The sequence below is a fragment of the Scardinius erythrophthalmus genome (assembly GCF_964197995.2).
Source record: "Scardinius erythrophthalmus genome assembly, chromosome: 4".
NCBI classification, from domain to species: domain Eukaryota; kingdom Metazoa; phylum Chordata; class Actinopteri; order Cypriniformes; family Leuciscidae; genus Scardinius; species Scardinius erythrophthalmus.
The window spans coordinates 50507363-50531493 of NC_138224.1; the positions used below are offsets into that span (position 1 = coordinate 50507363).

Below are 24131 nucleotides of genomic sequence, written 5' to 3' on the forward strand. Positions count from 1 at the left end.
CAGCTTCCCATTGACCCATTCAGCATATCTTTATTATGCTAATATGTGTCTTATGCTTAAATTTTCTTAGCACATGGTGATTTTCTGATAAAATGCAGTGTCATTATGTTACCGTGTTAACTATTTAATCAGTGTCTAGAAACAGCCCTCAATGTGACACCACTGATCCACTTGACCTGTTACATTTATGAAAATCCTTTATCATCCAAATGATTTCCTAGAAAGCTCACATATAGTGTAAATGGCAAACGCCAGAATTTGTAGCTCTAATGTCATACAATGAATATGAGAGGGACTGGATTGACGAGAGTTACTAAAGATTAACAAGAGCCGCACAAATCTGACAGCAGTGCAGGTTATTGATGAAGTGTGGAGGTGATGAGCTTTGATTTCTGTTTTCTGTAGAGTTTCCAGTCTCTCTCAGCTCCTCCTGAATCTACAGACGTAAATGACAATCCCTTCAGTTCTCTCTCCTCTTTTGATGATGGCGTGAGAGAATCTGTCCGTCAGCTGAGAGACAAACTGGAGGATTTCTTCAAAGAGGAGCTGAAGAAGATCTCTAACAGAGGTAAAGTCCAGGAGATTCTGCTCTCAGAAATGATCCTCCATCATCTCATATCATGTGGAAGATCATATTAGAAATGTCTTAGGAACAGATGCAGGGATCATTTTCTCTTGACATGATAATCACACTCTTCACATCTGTTGATTTCCACAGTCACTTCCACCAACATTGTTCCCAAGACCAGGAACGACTTCCTACAATGTAAGTCACTAAGAAAACAAGCAGAATAACTCACTGAGTGTGTTCATGTTCTTCCTGTAGAAGGTGAAAGAAAACATGACAGAAAAGTTTTAGAGTTGATCATGTAAATGATGATTTGCACAGGATATCTGGTATACTGTACTGAGACACTGCTGATATATTGAACATGAAGAGTTCAGATACACTGAAAAAAATAATAACACTGAGTAACACTTTATTTTAAGGGTCCATAATTATGCGGTAGTTAAGCATTAACAAACAAGCAATTAATAATGAACTGAACATATTATTTACAACTTATCAAACATTTAAAGGATAAATAAGCAGAAATGAATTCGAATTTCTTCGAAATGGAAATGGAAAAATGAAGAAATCGTTCATTTATCACATATTCGACCCTTCTCATGAACACACATAAACAAATCTAGCTTCATTTTTTATATTTGTATTTTTGTTTTCATCACACTTTGTTCTAATCTTCCAAATGGAAACACAATAAAACCAAAATGGATAAACAGCTTGAATATTTAATCTCTACATAGGCGGGAATAAAATGCCCCTTTCTGCTGATTTGTCAACCCAAGATAAAGCTGTGCTGTCATCAGCTCTTATTCAGCTTTGTGCAAAAGAATAATAGTCATCTGATACAGTTGTATTACAGAGTTTATTGCAACTACATTTAATGTCTTTCGCATCAAACAGCCACACTAATAAATGGCTCGACACGTTTCCTTCTGTACACACACATTTGCGTGCCGTGAAATTAGTTTATCGTATTAAATATTAATTGACGTTGCATCTGCTCTCATAACTACCCCTAGCCTACATATTTGGCACACCACCAGTTTTATTTGGCTGACCAACTCTTGAAATCTGTGTGTCTTCGAACAAATCTGTTGAGTGAGTGATTCACCAGCCATACAGCCTTTTATTACTGAATGAATCAGCGTTTTGAGCGAATCGATTAAATAAAATGACTCATTCATTAACACAGTCACTTGCTGCCACATACTGGTGATATTTCATAATTGTGTTCATCTTGTAATTTATGTAATAGCTCTGTATTCAAAACGTTGTTTAAAACATAAAAAAAAAAATCTCATTAGCCGCGTTTCCACTGTCGGGCCAGGGCCGGGCCGTGCTAGTGCGTGCCAGGGCCAGTCGCGTTTCCACTGTCACTTCCGGGGCTTGATCGGGGCTTACTCGGGGCCAACGGCCAGGATTTCTGGCCCGTCGAATACCTTGGGCCAAAGCGGGCCAGCTCGGGCTAGAGGAGTGGTTACCAACAGAGGAGGAGTTTACCGTTGGGAGACGGCAGCGCCGGATGATTCTGTCAGCATTTAAGACTTAAAAATAAAATAATTTAAATCGCGTTCATGTTTGAATGCCTTCTGTTTGTGATGCAAAAGACTATGCGCGCTAGCCGTTACCATAGTAAACATAGTAAACGCTTGAAGATACGCATGGTAAAAAAAACAAAACATATCGAACGCTTGAAGAAATCAGACCAATCTTAAAGGCTATCACAGTTTTTATTTTATCTGTCATAGCCTACGTCTCGTCTCTTTAAACCGGACTATCAAAAAATAAAGTAACTTTTTTTTTCGGGAGCTTCCTCTGTTTCTCTGACTGAAAATATCTGTATGGGAGTCGAGAGAGTGCTAAAGCTCCTCAGGTCGTATGGCATATATTTGTAGAAAGTATCATTTTTTTCTAAATGTGATGTAAATATGTCCTGTAACTAAGTTACCAGATAAAGAAACAGACGCGACTGAAAAAGTAGGCCTAAGTGTGTCCTCTTTCTTTTGTGAAATAGACCTAACGGTAATTTATTTCTGAGTGACTAATGTGCAATTTTTACATAAATTTAATTCATTATGATCAATGTATCACTTTTTATTGTAAACCTGTGGTAAAACATCGATGCTTGGGTTTTAAATATTCAAGTAGCTGCTAAACAAACAAACAAAAAAAAAGCTAGCAAACGGCCGCTTTTATCGTGTTTGTTTTCAACGCTGTTTCCAGTGATTTCTGATTAGTTTTCTGTTTAACATGTCTTTATTGAGTTTTCACATTTTTAGGACAAAAAAAAAAAAAAAAAAATTTCACTCCCCAACCAAACCCCAGGCAGGCATATAGAAATACAAAGTAGCAAGTTACAAAATTAGCTAGATTCTTCCTACATATAAAACTTCACACATCTAATGCATCTTCAATATTTCCACTTTTAAGAAAATTCAGAAACACCTCCCAGATGTTCGCAAATTCAGATGATTTCTTCTTTGTTATATATGTAAGCTTTTCAAGAGCCAAACAAGATGACAGGTTTCTTAGCCATAGTCCAAGAGAGGGGCAATCAGCCTTTTTCCAATATAAAGCAATAGATCGTCTGGCTTGCAGTAAACACAAATCCACCATTTTTCTCTCTTTTACAGACAAGGAACAATTTTCTGCATATAAATTCAATACACATAACATAGGACATGTCGTGACTTGAGAAGAAGTAAACTGAGAAATGCATTGGGTCACCTCATCCCAAAATTTCTGAATCTCCTCACATTCCCAAACACAGTGAAAAAATGTACCTGGGAATTTATTGCATTTAAAACAAAGATCTGGGATATTTGGGTTAAATTTGTTTAATCTTACAGGGGTTATATAGGTCCTCATTATCCAATTATATTGTAAAAGTCTAAGACGAGTATTTATGGTTTGTGTTTGCGACTTTAAGCAAATTGTATTCCACTCTTCTAATGAGATATCGTTTTTTACATCCTGAATCCAAGCTTGTCTTTTATTTTCACAGCTTTCTTTATTATTTTCTCTTAATATTTCATATAACTGAGTAATCCATCCTTTATTGTTGCAGTTTTGTAATGTCAGCTGTTCTAATGTTGACATTGGGGGTATTTTACCCAAATTCTTTGAATAGGAGAAAATAAAACTTTCTGATTAGTTTTCTAAAAAAACTTCCATTTGTTGGTGAAATGATGGGTTAGTGTGACGTTGTCCCAGAGAGGCGTGTTACGGGCGTGTTTTAGTGAAGCGCTGTGGAGCTTCTGGCCCGGCAGTGGAAACGCATGCCCGGTGCTATTGGCCCGAGGCTATTAGCCCGCCACGGCCCGTTTAAAGCCCTGGCCCGGCCCGGCCCTGGCCCGACAGTGGAAACGCGGCTATTGTGTCATGCTTTTGCAGTTGCTGTGTAACTCTGAGCAGCATTAAATTGTGTACATACATCTAAAAGCAACTTCAGATGCTGCTTTTATGCCACCTCTGCAGCACAAGATGCCTTTGGTTGAAACAGCCTATATAGTGTCAAACTCATTTTATTGACTACATTTAAGAGTTTAAATTTAAAGATGTCATGGGCCTATATATTTAATACGATTAGAAAAAGTTGAGGTATCTAGGCTTAATTTCTGACAGTAATAGATGACAATAAATATTAAAAAAAATAAAATAAAAGAAGTGTTATTTCATAGTCTACCCTTGAATCGATTCTGCTCTGCGCTTCACTACAATGTCGCTTGTGCATTCTCTCCACACTGTCCACTGTGTCGCGCAGCTTTGGCACACAGATTTTGAGAGTTGGTCAGCTAAAAAAGTAGGCTTATAAGTTTGCCAAATATGTAAAACTAGTTGTGAGAGCAGATGTCACGTAAATTAATATTTAAAACGATAAATGAGTATTTCACGTCACGCAAATTAATGTGTAAACAGAAGAAAGCTCTGTCTAGGATCTGCCCCGGTACGGTTTGTGGTGAGCCATTTATTAGTGTGGATGTTTGATTAGAGAGAGATTAAATGTAGTTGCAATAATAGTCTTGGGTTACGACTGTATCTGCGACCTAAGACGCCTATAGGGAACACCTCATCGTGACAGGTATCAGAAGCAACTGTCAAATCACAGCAATCATATTGCCCAGCGAAAGCCTATGACATCATACTAGTGCAACCAGGAAAAATATAAGGGGCGCCTAGAGAACGTCATCCACTTTTCGTTTGAGGGGACTGTGCAGGCAGTCCGGAGGTATGGCAACGAGATGCAGTGTCTCGTTCCCTATTCTCAGGGAACAAGGGTTACAGTCTTAGCCAGTGTTGTGCAAGTTATTTCCAAACTGTAATACATTATAGATTACTTGTTACTGTTATTTAAAAGTAATTCTTTACCTTACAATATTACTGTCTGAGAATTTTAATGCGTTACATTACTCCTGTATTACTTTTGAGTTACTTTCACCAAAATGACTACAGAAGTAGAACTTAACATTCTAAAATGACTAGGGATGTAACGATATGCGATTTGAAACCAAAATCGCGACACTCAGATCCACAAACCTGTGTCGCGGTGTGAGAAGGCAGAATCGCGACGCACACCTTCCAACTCCCAGATTTATCCTTCCCGTCCAGATCCAATGCTACCACATCTCTAAATTATTTGAAGTTAAAGGTGCTGTATGTAGGATCCAGCGGCCTCTAGCGGTGATGTTTCAGATTGCAACAACAGTGCTCGTGCGCGTGCTCAAACTCAAGAGCGCGAACTCACTACCGGCGGCCACACTTTTCAACACAACGGAGAAAGCATCACACAACATGCTGGAAACTCATGTAAACTCCCACTGCAACATTACCATAATAGGCTACTTTTATCAGCTTGACGTAGAACTAATGCTCCATGCTCGTACCATGATAACGTTACATTGACTGTATTTTGCCGACATGTGGTGTTATCTAGCATTATTTTACTAACTATTTGTGTATCTTTCACAATCAGCAATGTCAATATAAGGTCAATGAATGAAAACGAAAACGGTTAGTCAACTAGACTGGACAATTTCAGTGTAACAATAAGACAGTAAGTAATATTACTGTACTGAACATGTCTGGAAATGTGTATTATAAACAATATGATAGTAGTGGGATGAGTGACGTTAGACAGTAGATCTAGAACATAAAATAAAAGTTACATCCTAAAGCACCTGCTTTTTGTTATCATGGAACAGTCTTTTGTATTCATTTCATGTCTTATGTATGTTATATTTTACCTTGCTATTTCAAAACGGAGGTCTCTCCACAATTCAAACGCTCTGCCGATGTTGATCCGTGTTTTCGTCCTGAGTCGATCCGATTGACGTTTGGCCTGACGAGCTTCAGCAGATATATATATATATATATATATATATATATATTTTTTTTTTTTTTTGGAGTTTGTGTTGGAGTCTGTGTTGTGCTGGAGGCAGGTCGTTTTTTGGTGTTATCAGACTCCATGTCGTTAGCTGCAGTGCAGTTGCAATAGACTGTAGGCTCGGGAGCGCGCATGCACGTCACATCCGGTGGATTTCGCAGAAAATCCGACCCGGAGACTTCACATAAAAATAGGAATACTGGCCTTCAGAGGTAATAGCAAAACACGAAAAGTGGATCAATGTAATGTGTGATTACAACCCCTTCACAGACGGGCAATAAAAAAAGGATTCATTTTATAAAAAAAGTTACATACAGCACCTTTAACATTATAAAATACGTAGGCCTACACCACAAAGCTAGTTGAGGATAAATTCTTTAAAATTGGGCAATTCCAGCGTTATGGACGTGACATTTGCAGTAACAACTTGAAATATAAATTCTCAGAAAATGCATTTAACGTCTTATTTATAAACGTCTGTTTATATATCCATAGGCTACTACCTTAATAAAGGAGTCCAGAAAATATCAGTCTACACATGCGTTTTATATTTAATATGAGGGAAATAGACATCCATGCATGCATGACACAAAAAAATCTAACTTTTAGGTGGCAAAATATTTTTTAGTAATTCTGTGAATTATACTGCGCAAACCAAAAGTAATACTACCCACCGGATGAAGAAGGGTTGGCTCTCCACAGAACATAAAATATTCATTTTATTAAATTTTTCGTGTTCGCATTTATGAGGAAAAAACAATGTTACGGACGTGACAGTTCTCTGTTACGGACGTGAGCGCTCTGAAAGCGCCCTGACCAATTTGCTGCCCTAGGCAAGATTTTACCTGGTGCCCCATGCATCACAGTTATATATATATATATACACACACATACATTACTAAATACAGCCTAAACACAAACAGCATTACATTTAGCATTCAGCAAGAGCATTACATTTAGCATTCAAGTCAAATACCCATTATCTTTATAGAGCTTTTTACAATATAGATTTAATGTGAATTTTACATAAAACTTTGCTATTTTTAATAAACCTGTATATAAATATCATTACTAATTTTGGCAAATTATTTTCAAAAATACCATATATCCCCCCCAAAACTGCACAACTTTAGAGTAAAACATTAATTATTAAAAAATATTTAAAAAAGCATCTAAAAACTGACATGATTGTTACAAAATCACACTGTCTGGAGCCTCTGGAGAACTCAGAACAACTGCTAGCATGAAGTTTAAGGTAAAAATAACTGCCATTAAATTATAGTATCATACTACTATGCAATTAGATAAACTGTTCAATTATTACATCACTTTTCCTCTGTCTTTATCCCCTTTTATCCTCTTCTCTTCTTTTTGGCACTGTATCTATCTCACACTATAATACTAATTTACAATGTGTCATGTAAACTCGGCCACCCATCACAATCAGGAAACTTTCACCGTGTCTAGAGCTGGCGCGAGCTTCCAGGCCCGTTTCTACAGGGGAGCATGAGTGTGTTAAGCGGCCTCAAACAAAAGCAATGCTGTCTACGTTGGATGCGGCGAGAGGCGACAACAAAACAAATTAACAACAACTGATCGCGCGCGCTTTGTTTCTGACGCACATCAAGCACTCACTGGGCGGGGGGAGATTGATGTGCCTGACCGGAGTCGGGGGACTTGGTTAAGTTTTTGTGGAGTTTTTTTTTTTGCTTTATTTGATAGTATTTTGAATTAATGATTTTAAAATAGTATTATAAAAAAAATTATATATATATATAAAAAAAAAAAAATCACTCGTTCACTCTTTGGCGCCCCTATGGATGAGTGGCGCCCCTAGCATTTGCCCATTCCGCCTATGCCGCGGGCCGGCCCTGGCTTTCATAGGGACCTCAAACAGAAAGCACAAAGACTTTAAAGTGAATTCGTTTTGTATTAATTGTATCTTAATTTTAATCAGTGTTTCATCAACCAATTGCCTGGATTAAATAAATAAGCAGAATATAGCAGTAGGGCTGTGCCGGTAAACTTGACAACCGCACCACCGCGGTTGTAAAGCGCCACCGCGGTGGCTGAGTAGTACGGCGGTGTTTTGTCTAAAAAAAAAATGTTTGTATATGAATGCTGTTTTACATTAATATTATGACACACAAAGCTTTGTTTACAAAAGAAATAATAGGTTTAGCAATTAAATGTTATATCGCAGCCATGGAAAAGTTTGAATTCATGACGAATGAGAGAGTTGTAGCCTACGTGAGACTATAAACTTAAGCTTTGTCGGCTTTGAATTCTGGTTTGCGATCTGGTCACCCGATTATTAGCGAATTTAAAAATATTCCATTAGTTATTCCTTATAGAAAGCTTGAATTATCTACTTTTAAACAAAACAATTCAAAACGAAAATAAACCGACTAGCATTATGTTTTCCGTATGAAGTGTGCATTTCTCATCGTCAACTTCATCTTTGCAGCTCGACACTGACACACACACACGCACACAAAACACTTTATTAATAAACAATTCAAATGTCTCCTTGTTATATTTGACACGTTCATAATCATTACTTTTGCCGGTTCTTTGTGACAGCTGTTATGTGCGTTATTTGCAGCACTGCGTCACCCTCCGGTTACATGAACGCGTCACCACTGCATCAGCACCAGAACATGGAGATTTTATTTTAGAGAATGATCGCACAACAGACATTAGAACATTAGATATTCTATAATTAAATCAACTAATCGAATATTCAAAAATCGTGACTCATCCCTGCATGGAATCTCTTTTTTCTTTTCCCATATCTTCACTCGCGTCTCACCCAAAGACGCGTTAAACGTTTCTTCCTTTGTTCGCTTTTAGGTCGATTATTTTCGTATTCTTTACTGTGTTAAAGTAGAAAAACGCTGTAGGACAGATAGCCAACATTTTTACTTGTAAGTCAAATTATTTTTAACACAGTTTGTGCTTGTTAGACATATGATAATTGGTAAGGCGCGTCAAGTTCATTTTGTAAAGCGCGTTTCACACGCGCGGGTGATTTTAGTTTTGCTTTCTCTGGCAGCGCGCAAACAGCTTAAATGCCTTGCCCTTGTGGAAGATAAAATTCGCTCTTCATACCTTTTACAAGTAGAAAACATGAGGATATCAGAAACGAGATCGATGGTCTCTTTCCTGCTCGTGTCCACATCCCTCTCAAAGCGCAGAGCGGTAGGCTTTATCACGCGCCTTTGTGTGGAAATTTTTTTTTTTTTTTTTTTTTAGACTCAACTTTATTATATTATGTAAGTTACCAGTATTTACTGAGATTTATTTCAATGCTTTTCAGGCTTTAGTGTGTTGTTTCTTTTTTTTTTTCTTTTTTTTTTCAAAACACCCCCCCCCCCCCCCCCCCAACCACCGCAACACCGCCGGTATTTGGGTCCATTACTACCGCGGTGGTAAAAAACTGCCACCGTCACAGCCCTATATAGCAGTCAATAGATAATCAGGACACGGAGGCGCTGGCGCGTGAACTGGAGCTTGTCTCATACATAAATGAACCGAAACAGCATGTAAGGTAGCCTACTTGTGTTGAAATATAAACATCACTCTGTATTACTCTTTCAAAACTTTATTCTAGCACAGAGCACCAATCCATCTAGCCAGTGCTTTAAATTACATGAATAATTTTTTTTTTTTTTTTTTTTTTACAAAAAACAGTCCAAAACGATGTAAAATAGACTGTCATTTCCATAGGACATTTGTAAATCAAACGGCTTGTGGTAAAACAATTAATCAGGTTTTTTGAGTACAAGACTGTTCTCTTGTGCAAGAACATTGAAAGCATGAAGATGTTCAACCTTCTCTGATTCCATACATGATGCCAAAAAAAAATTCCATCCATAATAAAAATTAAAAAAAATTTCAAAGACCAGTGCATCATCAACCAAGTCTAAGCACACAACAAGACCACTATGATACTCCGCACCATGACACTTAACCCACGGTGTGACCGTTAATTCACTTGAGAGATCAATGTGGAGCTGCTCAGAAATAAAATCACTGTTTTCAAGGTCGGACAACAATTCTTTTGAAACAGGGCCAGACTCAATACCTTTGATAGTACAGTGCTCCCAGTAAAAGGCAATGGCTAGCTGGTGTTTTTTGGCAAGTGATTTGGTCAGGTTTTTGACATTTTTTTGATTTTTCTTAAAAAAACTTTGTTTTGCTTCATACCTCATAGTCCATACATGAATTAATGGACCAATTTGCCTGATGCATTCAGGGTAGTGAATCATAAGGTGGTGCTTTGGAATCAGATTCCTAGAAGGGTACAACTCCTTGAACAATCGATGATGCTCCACTATCAGATGCTTCAAAAATATTGTCATTCCTTCAGAGATACGAGGAGAAAATATAATGTTAACAATTTGTAAGAGGAGCAACATCAAATGCCAGTGCTTATCCCCCTCTGGGACTACATCTCCAAATATGAGGGGGATGTTCCTAATGAGATACAATGTCTGACTTGCGTTGAGTCCAATGCTGTTTCCAGCTTGTTGAAGGATGACCTTAGTTGGGCGATTATTTTTTATCCAAATAGCCATAGTTGAAGGCATACAATCTTTTAAGAATGGAATCGCCAGAAATTAGATTGCAACTCATGTATTCAAAAAGCAGTTTCACTTCATAAAACTCCCTCCCTCCCTCCCTCCCTCCCTGTGCAACTCCCTCCAGGATATCATGCATAATATCCAGCACAAAGTTCCCTGAAACATTAAAGTAAGTCAAGGTATTGAGTACAGAATTTCTTTTAATACCATAACAGGAGTTTTCATTTGGGCTGTCAGCTAGATACTTATAATGTTCAGTGTTTCCCCTAGGTTTACAGCTTTTTTTTTTTTTTGGGGGGGGGGGGGGGGGGTGTATGCTTTGTAAAAGTTAAAATACGTTAGCATAAGATATCTCTTTAAAAAAATAAAATAAACATATTTAAATCTTTTTAAAATGAACTTTTGCAAATAACCTTTGTTAAATTTATAGAAGTATTTGTTAATATTAATGGACCAGAGCTTAAATAGTTTTATTTTTTAACTAACAACTAAAAAGAGATTTATAAATACTAACAAATATATTGCTCATTCATTTTGTTCATCTGTTCATTTTGACCACGAACCATGCGCTGTCACTTTAATTCAGCGCGTGCAGCACAGCAAAAATAGACTCGGTGTGGAAACAATCTCTACACTGCTGTATACGCACCACACCTGGAACGGATCGACGGACTGCAACCGGGTGCAGTGTGAAAGCTCTAACCTGTTAACATGGGTACGGGACAAAAAATACGCACTGCAAACGGAGTATGTGTGAAACGGGCGTTAGACTTGGAGCAGGAGAGCTACTCTGGCTGCTACTCGCAGTAGAGCGAGTGTTGCCTTCTTCAGTTCCCTGTGAGCGTTTAAAAAACGCAAACATTTTTGTCTGGTTTTCATCTGGTTGATGCAACATATTTCCATAGGCAGTATGCATATTTCCCGCCGCGCGCTCTCTGTCCGCTAGTGCTCATCTGTATGTGAAGCAAGTGTCTGTTTGTGTGTGAGTGTGCGCGCGTGCGCACTCATTGGGATAATTGTAAACACGCAAACACAGACAGAAAAGACATGCCATCGTGGAAAAAAGATAAATAACATATTACTTAAGGGCTATTTAGTTTGTTTAATAAAATAACAAATTGTAATCTGGCGCTATAAAGAAAGTCAAATCAAATTTACTTGACCTTCAAGAGGGGCGGGGCGAGCCGCTAGGAGGGCAGGGCGCCCCCCTTATATAATGGTAGGGGAAACACTGATGTTCCTCATTTAGGTTTCTGTTACGCAATATCACCCGCGGATCATCCTCACTAAATACTTCCTGTGCCAACACCTTGTCAGTGAGGCACAGTCTGCAGTAATGTTTCGCAGAAAAAGATTCAACGTAACCAAGAATACCATTTAGACCTAGGTTATTGCCAGTAAATTGCGCAATAGTACCAAAGATGGGCTCCTCAGAAAATGACACCTTCATACCCTCCTGCTCAAGTATTTGCCGTACTTTTTTCCATCCTCAGAATGGAACAAAAAAATTAGATGTATGTTCATTAAGGAAGAATTTATGTGTGCTGGCAGGTTACGAAGCACAAAATATAAACAGCCAAGTTTATGAATCCCATGTTTAGATCCTAATGGGTTTGCCGTTTCGAAATCATCGTAGTAAATTTGGATCTGAAGTGCATTGCTATGGATGGAGTACAAAGGATGGTTTTTGTAATACTGTCCGTCACACAAATCTCGATACGTGTCACTTTGCCGTTTCTCTTGAATAAGATTACACACCTCATTATTCCTAAAAATGAATTCAAGAGTCTTCAGAAGAGAGATATGTATGAAAGTGTCATCCCTTAACGCCGACTGTCGCAAATTCGCATCAAACCCCTTCCATTCAGACTGCAGGCGAGATAGCGTGTGTTTTCCCCCAATGCCTGTTTGTGCATATTCGATACATACCTAGGAACCTTTTGCACGCACTGGTTTTCTGTTTGTAGCAAATTCACGACATTCGTCCATAACGGCTGGATTGGGCTATTATAATAATGCTGTATTTAGATGGTTTCAGCCAAAAAAATTTTTTTTTTTTTTCACAAAAAATATATGTTAGGATATAACACTATAAGAATATATAATGTATGCACCGGAGAAACAAGGAAAGAGTTAAACAGAGTGTAACATGGATTGTATAAAAACTACTGTCAATGTTAGGGAGTAGGAGAGTGTTTTGTTTCTTGCTGTTGTCAAGATTCATTAACCCTCTGAGGTCTGAGCTGTTTTCTGGGCCCTGGAGGTGTTCTGACATGCTCTGACATTTCTGGTTATTTCTGTTACTTGTGACATTTTCATGGCTAAAGTCTAATTAAACTGTATTCAGCACAAACTCTGCTACAATAATATATCAGCAGCATGTATGTAAAAGTTTGTAGTTTTGAGATAATGACATTTATGCATGGTTTGTGAAAATACAAAAAACGTACTCGGTTACTAACGTAACCTCGGTTCTCTCTAGAGAGAGGAACGAGTACTGCGTAGAATACGCTAGGGGAAAATCCTTTTCCACGAGAATACTGAAGCCAAAAAAATTATCCTTTAATTTTGCATTAATGTAAAACGCGTTGCGGCAGCATACAGACATAGGCGAGGCAGCTCGCGCGCCTATTGGCTGGTCTGCTGGCAACTGCTTAAGCCTATCGAGCGAGACCTAGAGTGACGTCAGACCCAATGAGGGCGCTTCGCGCCCTCTGCGTCACGTCCCGCCGAAACGGGCGTGGCTTAGGTCTATAAATACCGCTCGCAGGCATTATTTCTCTGGTTTTTCATAGTCGAAGCAACCAGAGCGCGTGCAGGCACGGCAGGATACGCAGTACTCGTTCCTCTCTCTAGAGAGAACCGAGGTTACGTTAGTAACCGAGTACGTTCTCTTACGAGAGATACTCTCGTACTGCGTAGAATACGCAAGGGGAACCTAATGTAAAACGCCGTGCGTGCTGGGATCTGATACCATAGACTCAAGGGCGACAGCCCGGAGTTCATACAGTACATAATCACCCAGGGGACCCACAGGGAATCCTGGAAGAAAGGGGGGTTAGCCACTATCTTCCTTATAGCAGCATAGAGCAAGGATTGCAGTACTCAATAGCTGCATAACTGACAGCGCCAGCTATGAGATTTTGGCCATACTAGACCGACAGTAGTCTGGCCTGTAGTGCGGGAACCTCTAGGTTGTAAAACCTTATAAATGTAGACGGAGAGGCCCAGCCTGCCGCCATACAAATATCTTGCAAGGCAATCCCACTTGACCATGCCCACGATGAAGCCATGCTTCTCGTGGAGTGCGCTTTGACACCCAGCGGGCACTGCATGCCCTTGGTTGTGTAAGCTAGCGCTATCGCGTCCACTACCCATCTGGATAGGGTCTGTTTCGAAGCGGCTTGTCCCTTAGAACGTCCGCTGAACGAAACAAATAGCTGCTCCGTCTGTCTGAAAACAGACGAGCGAGACACATAAGCTCTTAACGCCCTGACTGGGCAAAGGGAGCTTTCGTCCATATTTCCTTCAGTGACCGGCAGGGCAGACAGGGAAATGACCTGTGCTCTGAACGGTGTATTGAGGGATTTAGGAACATAACCGTGCTTAGGTTTGAGTATAACTCTAGAGTCATTCGGCCCAAATTCCATGCACGTCGCGCTTACTGAGAGCGCGTGTAAGTCCCCTATGCGCTTCACTGAAGCGAGAGCCAGAAGAAACGCCGTCTTGAAAGACAGGTGTTTAAGATCAATCTCCTGCAAGGGCTCAAATGGATGACCTTTCATGGCTTCCAGTACCGTAGAAAGGTCCCATATAGGGACTGTGGGAGGTCTGGGAGGATTCAGTCTCTTAGCTCCACGAAGGAAGCGAATAACTAAATCATTCCTTCCAATAGACTGGCCGAGCGTGGTCGAAGAGAACACTGCTATGGCCGCTACATAGACTTTGAGCGTGGAAGGGGACCTGCCCTTATCCAACAGCTCCTGTAGGAAGGAAAGAACCTCCGTCACACCGCAGTACAGGTGTGACACACCACGAGCTGTGCACCAGCTAGAGAACACTGACCATTTTGAGGCATAGAGACGTCGCGTAGACGGAGCTCTGGCCTGTGTGATAGTGTTTAGCACTCCCTGTGGGAGGTCAGCGGGTACCCATTGATGGCCCACACATGGAGGGACCACAGCTCTGGGTGAGGATGCCAAATCGAGCCGTTGGCTTGAGAGAGGAGATCCCTCCTCAGAGGCACTGGCCACGGGGCGGTGCTTGCTAACTGCATCGCGATTGGGAACCAAGGTTGGCTCATCCAAAGTGGGGCTACAAGCAGCACTGAGCATCCTTCTTCCCTGACCCGTTCTATCACCTGAGTCAGGAGGGAGACGGGGGGGAAAGCGTAGAGAGGACGGCGAGGCAACTCGTGGGTCAGCGCGTCCTTGCTCTTCGAGAAAAATTCTGGACAGTGAGCGTTTTCCTGAGACGCGAACAGGTCTACTTCCGCTCTGCCGAATTTCTTCCACAGCAGCTGGACTGTCTGTGGGTGCAAAGACCATTCCCCTGTCGGAACTTGGTTCCTGGACAGTCTGTCTGGTCCTATGTTTAGGAGCCCTGGCACGTGCGCTGCTCTCAGCGAGAGCAGGTTGCTGCGGGCCCATATCAGGAGGCGCCTGGTTAGCCTGTACAGAGTCAGGGACCTGAGGCCGCCCTGGCGATTTATGTAGGACACCACTGAGACGTTGTCTGAACGTATTAGCACGTGGTGCCCCTGTATGAGGGGACAAAAGCGCGTGAGCGCTTTGCTCACTGCCAACATTTCGAGGCAGTTGATATGTAAGAGCTTCTCCTGCTTTGACCATAGGCCAAAAAACGGTCTGCCCTCGAGCAGCGCTCCCCATCCCGAGGTGGATGCGTCCGTGGACACCACCATCACTCTCGAGGAAGTCCCCAGGCTTACACCTGATTGGTACCAGTCTTTTGCCTCCCAAGGTTTCAAAGCTGCAATGCATGCTCGATTGACCTTGACGCGAAGCCGACCGGAGGCCCACGCTGAGCGTGGTACTCTCTTTCTGAGCCAGAACTGCAGTGGGCGCATGCGCAGAAGGCCCAACTGGAGAACTGAAGATGCTGAGGCCATCAGGCCGAGCATCCTTTGAAAAGCTTTGAGAGGGACTATCGCGCCGCAGCGGAACGCGCCGGCTGCGCGACGAATGTCTAGTGTGCGCTGAGATGACAGGCGTGCTGTCATTAGCAGCGAGTTCAGCTCTATTCCCAGAAAAGATATAATCTGTCTGGGGAAAAGTGAGCTCTTCTCCCAATTCACTGCGAGACCGAGATTCTCGAGGTGATCGAGTAAAATGGTCCTGTGCTCTAAGAGCTCTGAGTGAGATTGGGCTAGAATCAGCCAGTCGTCCAGATAGTTCAGCACTCGTATGCCCCGTATCTGAGGGGTGCGAGCGCTGCATCCATGCACCTCGTAAATGTACGGGGTGCCAGGGACAAGCCGAAAGGCAGGACTGTGTACTGATATGCCTGGCCCTCGAAGGCGAATCTCAAAAATCGCCTGTGACGTGACGCTATCTGTATTTGAAAATACGCGTCTTTTAGATCTATTGACACAAACCAGTCCCCCTGGCGGACGTGCGCGAGGATTTTTCTGGTTGTGAGCATCCTGAACTGGCGCTTCATAAGCGCTCTGTTCAACTGCCGCAGATCTAGTATGGGTCTGAGACCCCCGTCTTTTTTGGGCACCAGGAAGTATCTGCTGTAAAGCCCCCCTCGCTTTGAGCTTGAGATAGGGGTTCTATAGCCCCTTTGCTCAACAGTTTCAAAATTTCGGCTCGAAGTAGATGGGCTACTTTCGATTCTACCGTGGTCTCGACGCGCGCCATGAAGCGGCGAGGGCGTCGGCGAAACTGCAGCGAATAGCCTCCTTTATGATGTTCAGCACCCATCTCGAAAACCCCGGGAAGCTTTTCCCACGCAGGTGCGCGAGTAGCTAGGGGCCGGATGCGAAGCGCGCTCTGATCGGCTCGCGATACAACGGCTTTTGCGTGCTGTGACATAAGCGTCGCGCTCATGACATCTGAGGCAGGGGGCGCGCTGATAACAGCGGGCAGAATGCCCGCGCTCGACTCCTCCGCAGTGTTTAGCTGAGAGGAGGAGGGCTGGGCTAGTTTCATGTCTGTATGTGGGCGTGGGCGCAGAGCAGCGGGCACATACACCACTTTTACAGCATTGCTCGCGTGAGCAGAGCGTATGCATACTGGTCCTGTATTTACAGAGACCGTGAGACATGTGGGAAGTAGCGTTTGTGGGCACTGGGTAGTGTGCACGTTTGCTACGTTTAAAGCGCAATCGATCTGAGTCGATTTTATGTGCGCAAGCCCTGTGTGAAGGGCTGTGTTTGTGTGTAGGAATGGGCACTGAGTAGTAGCCATTTTTTCTACACATGAAAACACCGTCGGCCGTGGCCGGGACACCAGAAAATACACTCTTTAAGGGATTTATCTGGGTAGCCATAAAAAGGCTTTTTTTTTTTTTTTTTTTATGCAGGCAAGCGGGCAATGGAACCGGCTTGTTGGCTGCTAAATACGCTGGACCAGTCACATTTCTTGGAACTGGACGAGCGGCAAGGTTTGGGTGCAGGCGAGGGGGTTGTACAACGCACTCGTTGGCTGCAAAATACACATCTGCAGTCGCCTCTTCAGGGAACTGACAGAGCGAGCATTGGCGGCATAATTTTATTTGCCGGTAGACCCGGGATCGAACACGGGTCTCTCGTGCGGAAATCTGTGATTCTGCCACTGGCCCACAGGGGATGACACATAAGATTTCAGTCAGCGCGAGTTTTATCAGAGAGCGTCAACATGCTGGCGTTTGATTGCAGGCGTGCGTGTAACAACAGGCTCGCTCACTGCAATAAAGACATTTCCAGTCGCCTGAATATCAGAGGGGAATGAGAAATGTGTAAGAGATTGAGATCGGCCCGGCCACAGCGGGACTAAAACACTCTTTTCTCCTTTCGCCAGTGACGCACGGGAACCATAGAAACGGTGTCTGGGTGCAGGCGAGCGGGTTACACAACGCGCTCGTCGGCTGCAAAATGCACGTCTGCAGTCGCCTTCCAGGGAACTGACAGAACGAAGCATTGGCGGCATAATTTTTCTGCCGTTAGACCGGGATTCGAACACCGGTCTCCCGTGTGACAAAACCTAGGTTTCCGCCACTGAGCCACAGGGGGGGAAACACAAAAGCTTTCAGATGCACGAGTATATAAAAGAGCGTCAACATGTTTACTTCGGCATTTGCTTGCAGGCGTGCGTGTATAATAAACAGGCACGTTTGCTGCAGTATAGACATTTCCAGTCGCCTGATCAGGGAACTGAGACATGTGTGAGAAATGAGGTCAGTCCGGTCTCGACGGGACTGTAAACACTTTTCTCCTTTCGCCAGTGACGCACGGGAACCATAGAAACGGTGTCTGGATGCAGGCGAGCGGGTTGTACAACGCGCTCGTCGGCTGCAAAATGCACGTCTGCAGTCGCCTTCCAGGGAACTGACAGAACGAAGCATTGGCGGCATAATTTATCTGCCGTTAGACCGGGATTCGAACACCGGTCTCCCGTGTGAAAAAACCTTGGATTCCGCCACTGAGCCACAGGGGGGAAACACAAAGGCTTTCAGATGCACGAGCATATGAAAGAGCGTCAACATGTTTTCTTCGGCGTTTGCTTGCAGGCGTGCGTGTATTAAACAGGCACGTTTGCTGCAGTATAGGCACTTCCAGTCGCCTGATCAGGGAACTGAGACGTGTGCGAGAAATGTGTTCAGTCCGGTCTCGACGGGACTGTAAACACTTTTCTCCTTTCGCCGGTGAGTGACGCGTGACGGTCCGCTCCAGACATCCCCTGTGAACGGCGCGGTTGCGCGGCTCGAACAGAGGGCGAGCAGGTATCATCCCCCAAGCAGGCAAGGCAAGCGGGCGAACCGGCGAGCTTTGCGGCTTGGAAGGACGGAGGAGCAGTCTCGGAGAAGGATGCCCGGTGAGTCCTCAGAGTCACCATAGGCAGTACCTAGCTCAGTGAGGGCAGTCGCCGTCATCGAGCGCGAGAACTGCGTGATCCTCAGGAAAGGGGCGTCTTGAAAAAGACGCCCGGCTCTTTTAGTGCAATGAGAGTGTGTGTCGCGGTGGCGAGCACACACACAAGGCATAGTAAAAGAGAAAAGGATACAGCACCGGATAGCGCAGCAGGAAGGCGATGAAGGCGGCGCGGCCAGCAGCTTCTCGACTCGTCCCGCTGAAGTGCTTCTTCAACAGCGCGGCTTCTTCTCGGATCCAGCGATGTGAGTTGCTTCGCTGAAGGATGAAAAATCAGAGAAATAATGCCTGCGAGCGGTATTTATAGACCTAAGCCACGCCCGTTTCGGCGGGACGTGACGCAGAGGGCGCGAAGCGCCCTCATTGGGTCTGACGTCACTCTAGGTCTCGCTCGATAGGCTTAAGCAGTTGCCAGCAGACCAGCCAATAGGCGCGCGAGCTGCCTCGCCTATGTCTGTATGCTGCCGCAACGCGTTTTACATTAATGCAAAATTAAAGGATAATTTTTTTGGTTTCAGTATTCTCGTGGAAAAGGATTTTCCCCTAGCGTATTCTACGCAGTACGAGAGTATCTCTCGTAAGAGAAACATCTCACTGAAATAAGGCCATGAAACCCATACTGATTATTTCTTCACAAGACTTTTGAAAATTGTATGACGTAGCCTAGAATATTTGCTCCAAAACAATGTGAAAATCACCCTGACTGCTCATTCTGATAAGACAATATATTGATTTAAAAATTTTACGACGTGTTTTGTGTGAAAAAGCCTTATGCGAAAGTTCATTAATATGTAAGCTTTTCTCACCTGAGAAAGACAAAGAACCTCCCCAACGGCCCTATTAGGAGCTATCCTAATATAGCTCCTAATAGCCCTGTCATTCTGAGCAACCTTGCACAATACTGTAAATGAGGAGATTTAAAAAAGAATGGCTTTTAAATTGTTTGGATTTATTTACAACACAACATAACCCAAAGATTCACAAGGTGTTTCCAAGGTGTTTGATTTTCACTTTACCATGTTCATGTTCCAGAGACTCATGTGAATGTTGAAGTCGGCAGGACTCAGTGGCATCTGGGCCCTGAAAAATAAGTCAACATACTGATATCAAGAGAAAGGCCTGCACGATTTTGCAAATATTAGATTTTTCTGGTTAAAATTGCTTTTTAAAATTCACAAAATACACACACACACACACACACACACACACACACACACACACACACACACACACACACACACACAAATGTTTCCAACAATATATAATATAATGAACACCAGGTTTGTTGTGCCTTGTAGGCATAAGCTATGCGCAGTGCTGGGTAAAATAATAATAACAATAGATAGCAGTATAAATCTTCCAAAATATTTCAGTAACAACCAAGCTAGAGAAAAATATATTGATTATCATGTTACTTCAAATGTTTCCATTCGTTATGATGATATGAAATGAGATTATAGTAAAAACATGAAGCCATTTGGTGTGTTTTGCTTTTAAAATTTTCAAATGATACATTCAAACGCGATCGCGCTGCAAAATCTGATACATTCAAACGCGATCGCGCTCAAATATAAAACATTATGGTTACCATACATATCTACGTTTGACCAGATATCCACAAACACAGTAGGCTTAACAGTAAACACGGGTCTAAATATTATAATATTCCCCATATATCTAGCAACAGTTCAACTGCAATGTGACATTTATGCAACAATAACAAACTAATATGTAAAAATTTCTTACCTTAAATCTTTCTTGTCTTCAAATCGCGTTCTTCTTCTTCTGAGGTAGCCTAAATCCAATGTAAGCTCTGGCACGTCTTTTAAACACACACACACACACACACACACACACACACACACACACACACACACACACACACACACATATATATATATATATATATATATATATACAACACAACATAACCCAAAGATACACAACGAAGTTACGAAGTCTCTGCTTCTTTGTTTTGAGGTGATGAGGGCGTTTACAGGTCTGCGTTTCTCCGCATGGATCATTTGCATGTCAATCGCTCGTGCGCTCGTAGGCGTGTTCAAATTAAATTTAATGAGGACGCGTTTGAGAAACTGTACATGCCGCTGCTTTCGTATGGATTACTTAAAAATAGAATATTTGTTTTTTATATAATTTACATACTTTAAAAATAGAGATTCCAAGCGTTGTATAGACATGCGTTTCAAGTCTGTGTGACAAACATTCGCTGAGTTACAGGTCATTTTCTGTCGCGTTTCAGAATGAGTTTCACATTGAGAGAGACGGCAGAACGCGCATCATGTTTATTTTCTTTGTTTTACGAAAAACACAACATTTTGTTTTTATTATGAGTGTACACAAACAAAAGAAGACATTTAACAGTTTTGAAAGATGTACAATACAGGTATGTAAAATCAAAATCAACAGAGTATTTTGCACTGATATACAAAAAAAAAAAACGAGCAGATCACGCCGGCGTGATTGCCGACCTCAGGGGGTTAATTTGTCAATTAAAGTTCTAATAACTTTGTGCCATGAATAAAATCTACATAACTGAGATGGGAAAATGTGTTTTATTAATTTTACCATTTTGTAAAAAAATTACCCTAAATGCCTGTTGTCGCTAATTTGCAACATACCTAAATTTATATCTATTCTATATGGTATAGACAAATTAACAATCTCAACTTAATTTAGCATCAGCTTGGAGCCAGAAACACACATAATAAATGTTTTTATTTAATTGTAAGTAAATTCAGGCATCTGGAATCTGTTCATACATTCCAGAGATCTTATTCTTTCTTGAATCATATCTGACACCTAAGCGTATTTCTGTCGGTTCAACAACCCCCCTTTTCTCGCTGAAATATTTTCTCCATTTTGTATCGGTATTAAAATCGGAGAATGGATTATGAAAACTATTAAAAACATCTTCAACTGAACTTCTACTTGTGCTGTCAACAGGCTCAACGTTTAAAATGTTTTCACTTAAACTTGTATGGAAATCAGTGGCAAAATCCTCCATGCTTTCAACAACTGACATAATAACACTGTTTGCAACACCATTACCCTGCAATTTAGCTATTATGGATGCATACATTTCTTTGGAACAATCCCTTGAAACAGAAGAACATTCATGCAAACTTGCATCATTATCTGAACTTTGCTCTGTGTTAGACACAACAAGTGATGCTGCTTCACCGGGATTTGGAGCTTGTTGATTTTGTAGTGATACATTCTCAGTGCTGGATGCTACACCACTAAAATGAAATCTAGTTAAATGTTTTCTAAACCCTGCATAACTTTTAAATTGCAAGGAACAACCATCCTGAGCACAAACCAGCTCAAATTTCTTACCAGGATACAAACCATGTTTAAGGTGCTGAATTCATTTTAATGTTGTAGCAAGCAGCGTTTTACAGATGTAGCATCTAAACATCATTCAATAACTTAGCTCTGAGCTCCTTTACCCTTGGGCTCTCACTTGTGGAGCCAACATCAATTCCGTAGACTGTAGTCTGGACATATAAAAGTGTACATATTTTTGAGTGGAAGATCATATTGATGCTGAAAACAAAATGGACCTTGAAGAGTTCATCAATTGCTGCAAGTGAAGAGGATTCTTGACAGGGGATGAGCTTTTCATCAACCACAATGAAGAACTGACTGATAGCTTCCTTGCTGCTCCCTGAGGCAAGAATGTATGGTTGACAATTCTCTTCCGCCTCAAGATGTTCCTGTATACTCCGGCATGCCTGAATGAAGAAAACAAACAAACAAAAACACAAATTTGATTAATAGTAATGACAAACAAGTACAGGTTTATCAGTTAGCATAAGTTTTAGTCTTTCTAGCTCGATTGAACATTGTAAAGAACAAGAGACACTCCAGAAGAAGGCAAGGCAAGGCAAGGCAAGTTTATTTATATAGCACATTTCATACACAATGGCAATTCAAAGTGCTTTACATAGAAGAAATTAAAATAATAAAAGAAATAAGAATAATTAAAACAGTTTAGAAAAATAAAATAAAATACAGTACAGTACAAACAGTCGGACGAACATTGGCACAGTGCTCATTCAGTAAATGCATAGCTAAACAGATGTGTTTTGAGTCTGGATTTGAAAGTGACTACAGTAGGAGCACATCTGATCTCCTCTGGAAGCTGGTTCCAGCTGCGGCTGGCATAATAGCTAAAAGCCGACTCGCCATGCTTAGAGTGAACCCTTGGTATTTCTAGCTGATGTGATCCTAATGATCTGAGTGATCTGTTGGGTTTATATTCAGTGAGCATATCTGCAATGTATTGAGGTCCTAGGCCATTGAATGATTTATATACCAGCAATAATACTTTAAAATCAATCCTAAATCTAACTGGGAGCCAGTGTAAAGACCTGAGGACTGGCATATGATGTTCATATTTTCTGGTTCTGCTCAGAATCCTGGCGGCAGCGTTCTGTATGAGCTGCAACTGTCTTATGGTCTTTTTGGGAAGGCCAGTGAGGAGTCCATTACAATAATCCACCCTGCTGGTGATGAAAGCATGCACAAGTTTCTCTAAGTCTTGTCTGGAAACAAAGCATCTTATTCTTGCAATATTTTTCAGATGATAGTATGCTGATTTAGTTATTGCTTTGACATGACTACTGAAACTAAGGTCTGACTCTAGTGTCACACCAAGATTCCTGACTTGATTTTTAGTTGTTTGACCCCTAGAGTGAAGGTATGCGTTCACCTTAAGAACTTCATCTTTGTTTCCAAACGCAATGACTTCAGTTTTGTCTTTGTTTAACTGAAGAAAGTTTTGACACATCCAACTGTTGACTTCATCGATGCATTGGCACAGGGAGTCAATGGGGCTGTAATCGTTAGGCGATAGGGCTAAGTAGATCTGTGTGTCGTCTGCATAGCTGTGGTAAGCAATTTGGTTCTTTCTCATTATTTGGCTCATTGGGAGCATATACAGGTTGAACAGGAGTGGCGCAAGAATTGAGCCTTGAGGGACTCCGCATGTCATGGATGTCCACTCAGACTTATGGTCTCCTATACTCACATAATAACCTCTCCCATCTAAGTATGACCTGAACCATTTTAGGACTATCCCAGAAAGCCCCACCCAGTTTTCCAGGCTGTCCAGAAGTATGTTATGATCGACAGTGTCAAATGCAGCACTGAGGTCGAGTAACACCAGCACTGATAATTTGCCTGAATCAGTATTTAAGCGAATATCGTTTATTATCTTTATGAGCGCTGTCTCTGTGCTGCGGTGCGGTCAGAAACCAGATTGAAAATTGTCAAAGGATCCATTCAAGCTCAAGAATTTGTTCATCTGATTGAAGACAACTTTTTCAATGATCTTGCCTATGAAAGGAAGATTTGAGATCGGTCTAAATTTGCTTAATATGGTCTTATCCAGATTGCTCTTTTTCAGGACGGGCTTGACAACTGCAGTTTTCAGGGAGTTTGGAAAACTCCCAGAGAGAAGTGAGGCATTTACCACTT

The 24131-nt window shown here is 41.8% G+C and overlaps 1 protein-coding gene across 1 annotated transcript in view; it reads left to right on the forward strand.

The window, feature by feature from the left end:
* Positions 1-24131, forward strand: part of LOC308689940 (E3 ubiquitin/ISG15 ligase TRIM25-like) — a 56867-nt gene that overhangs the window by 18810 nt on the left and 13926 nt on the right. The window contains exons 4-5 of the mRNA XM_081364065.1: positions 406-568; positions 719-766. Of these exons, the coding sequence (XP_081220191.1) occupies positions 406-568; positions 719-766 (211 nt within the window). The remainder of the gene's footprint in view (positions 1-405; positions 569-718; positions 767-24131) is intronic.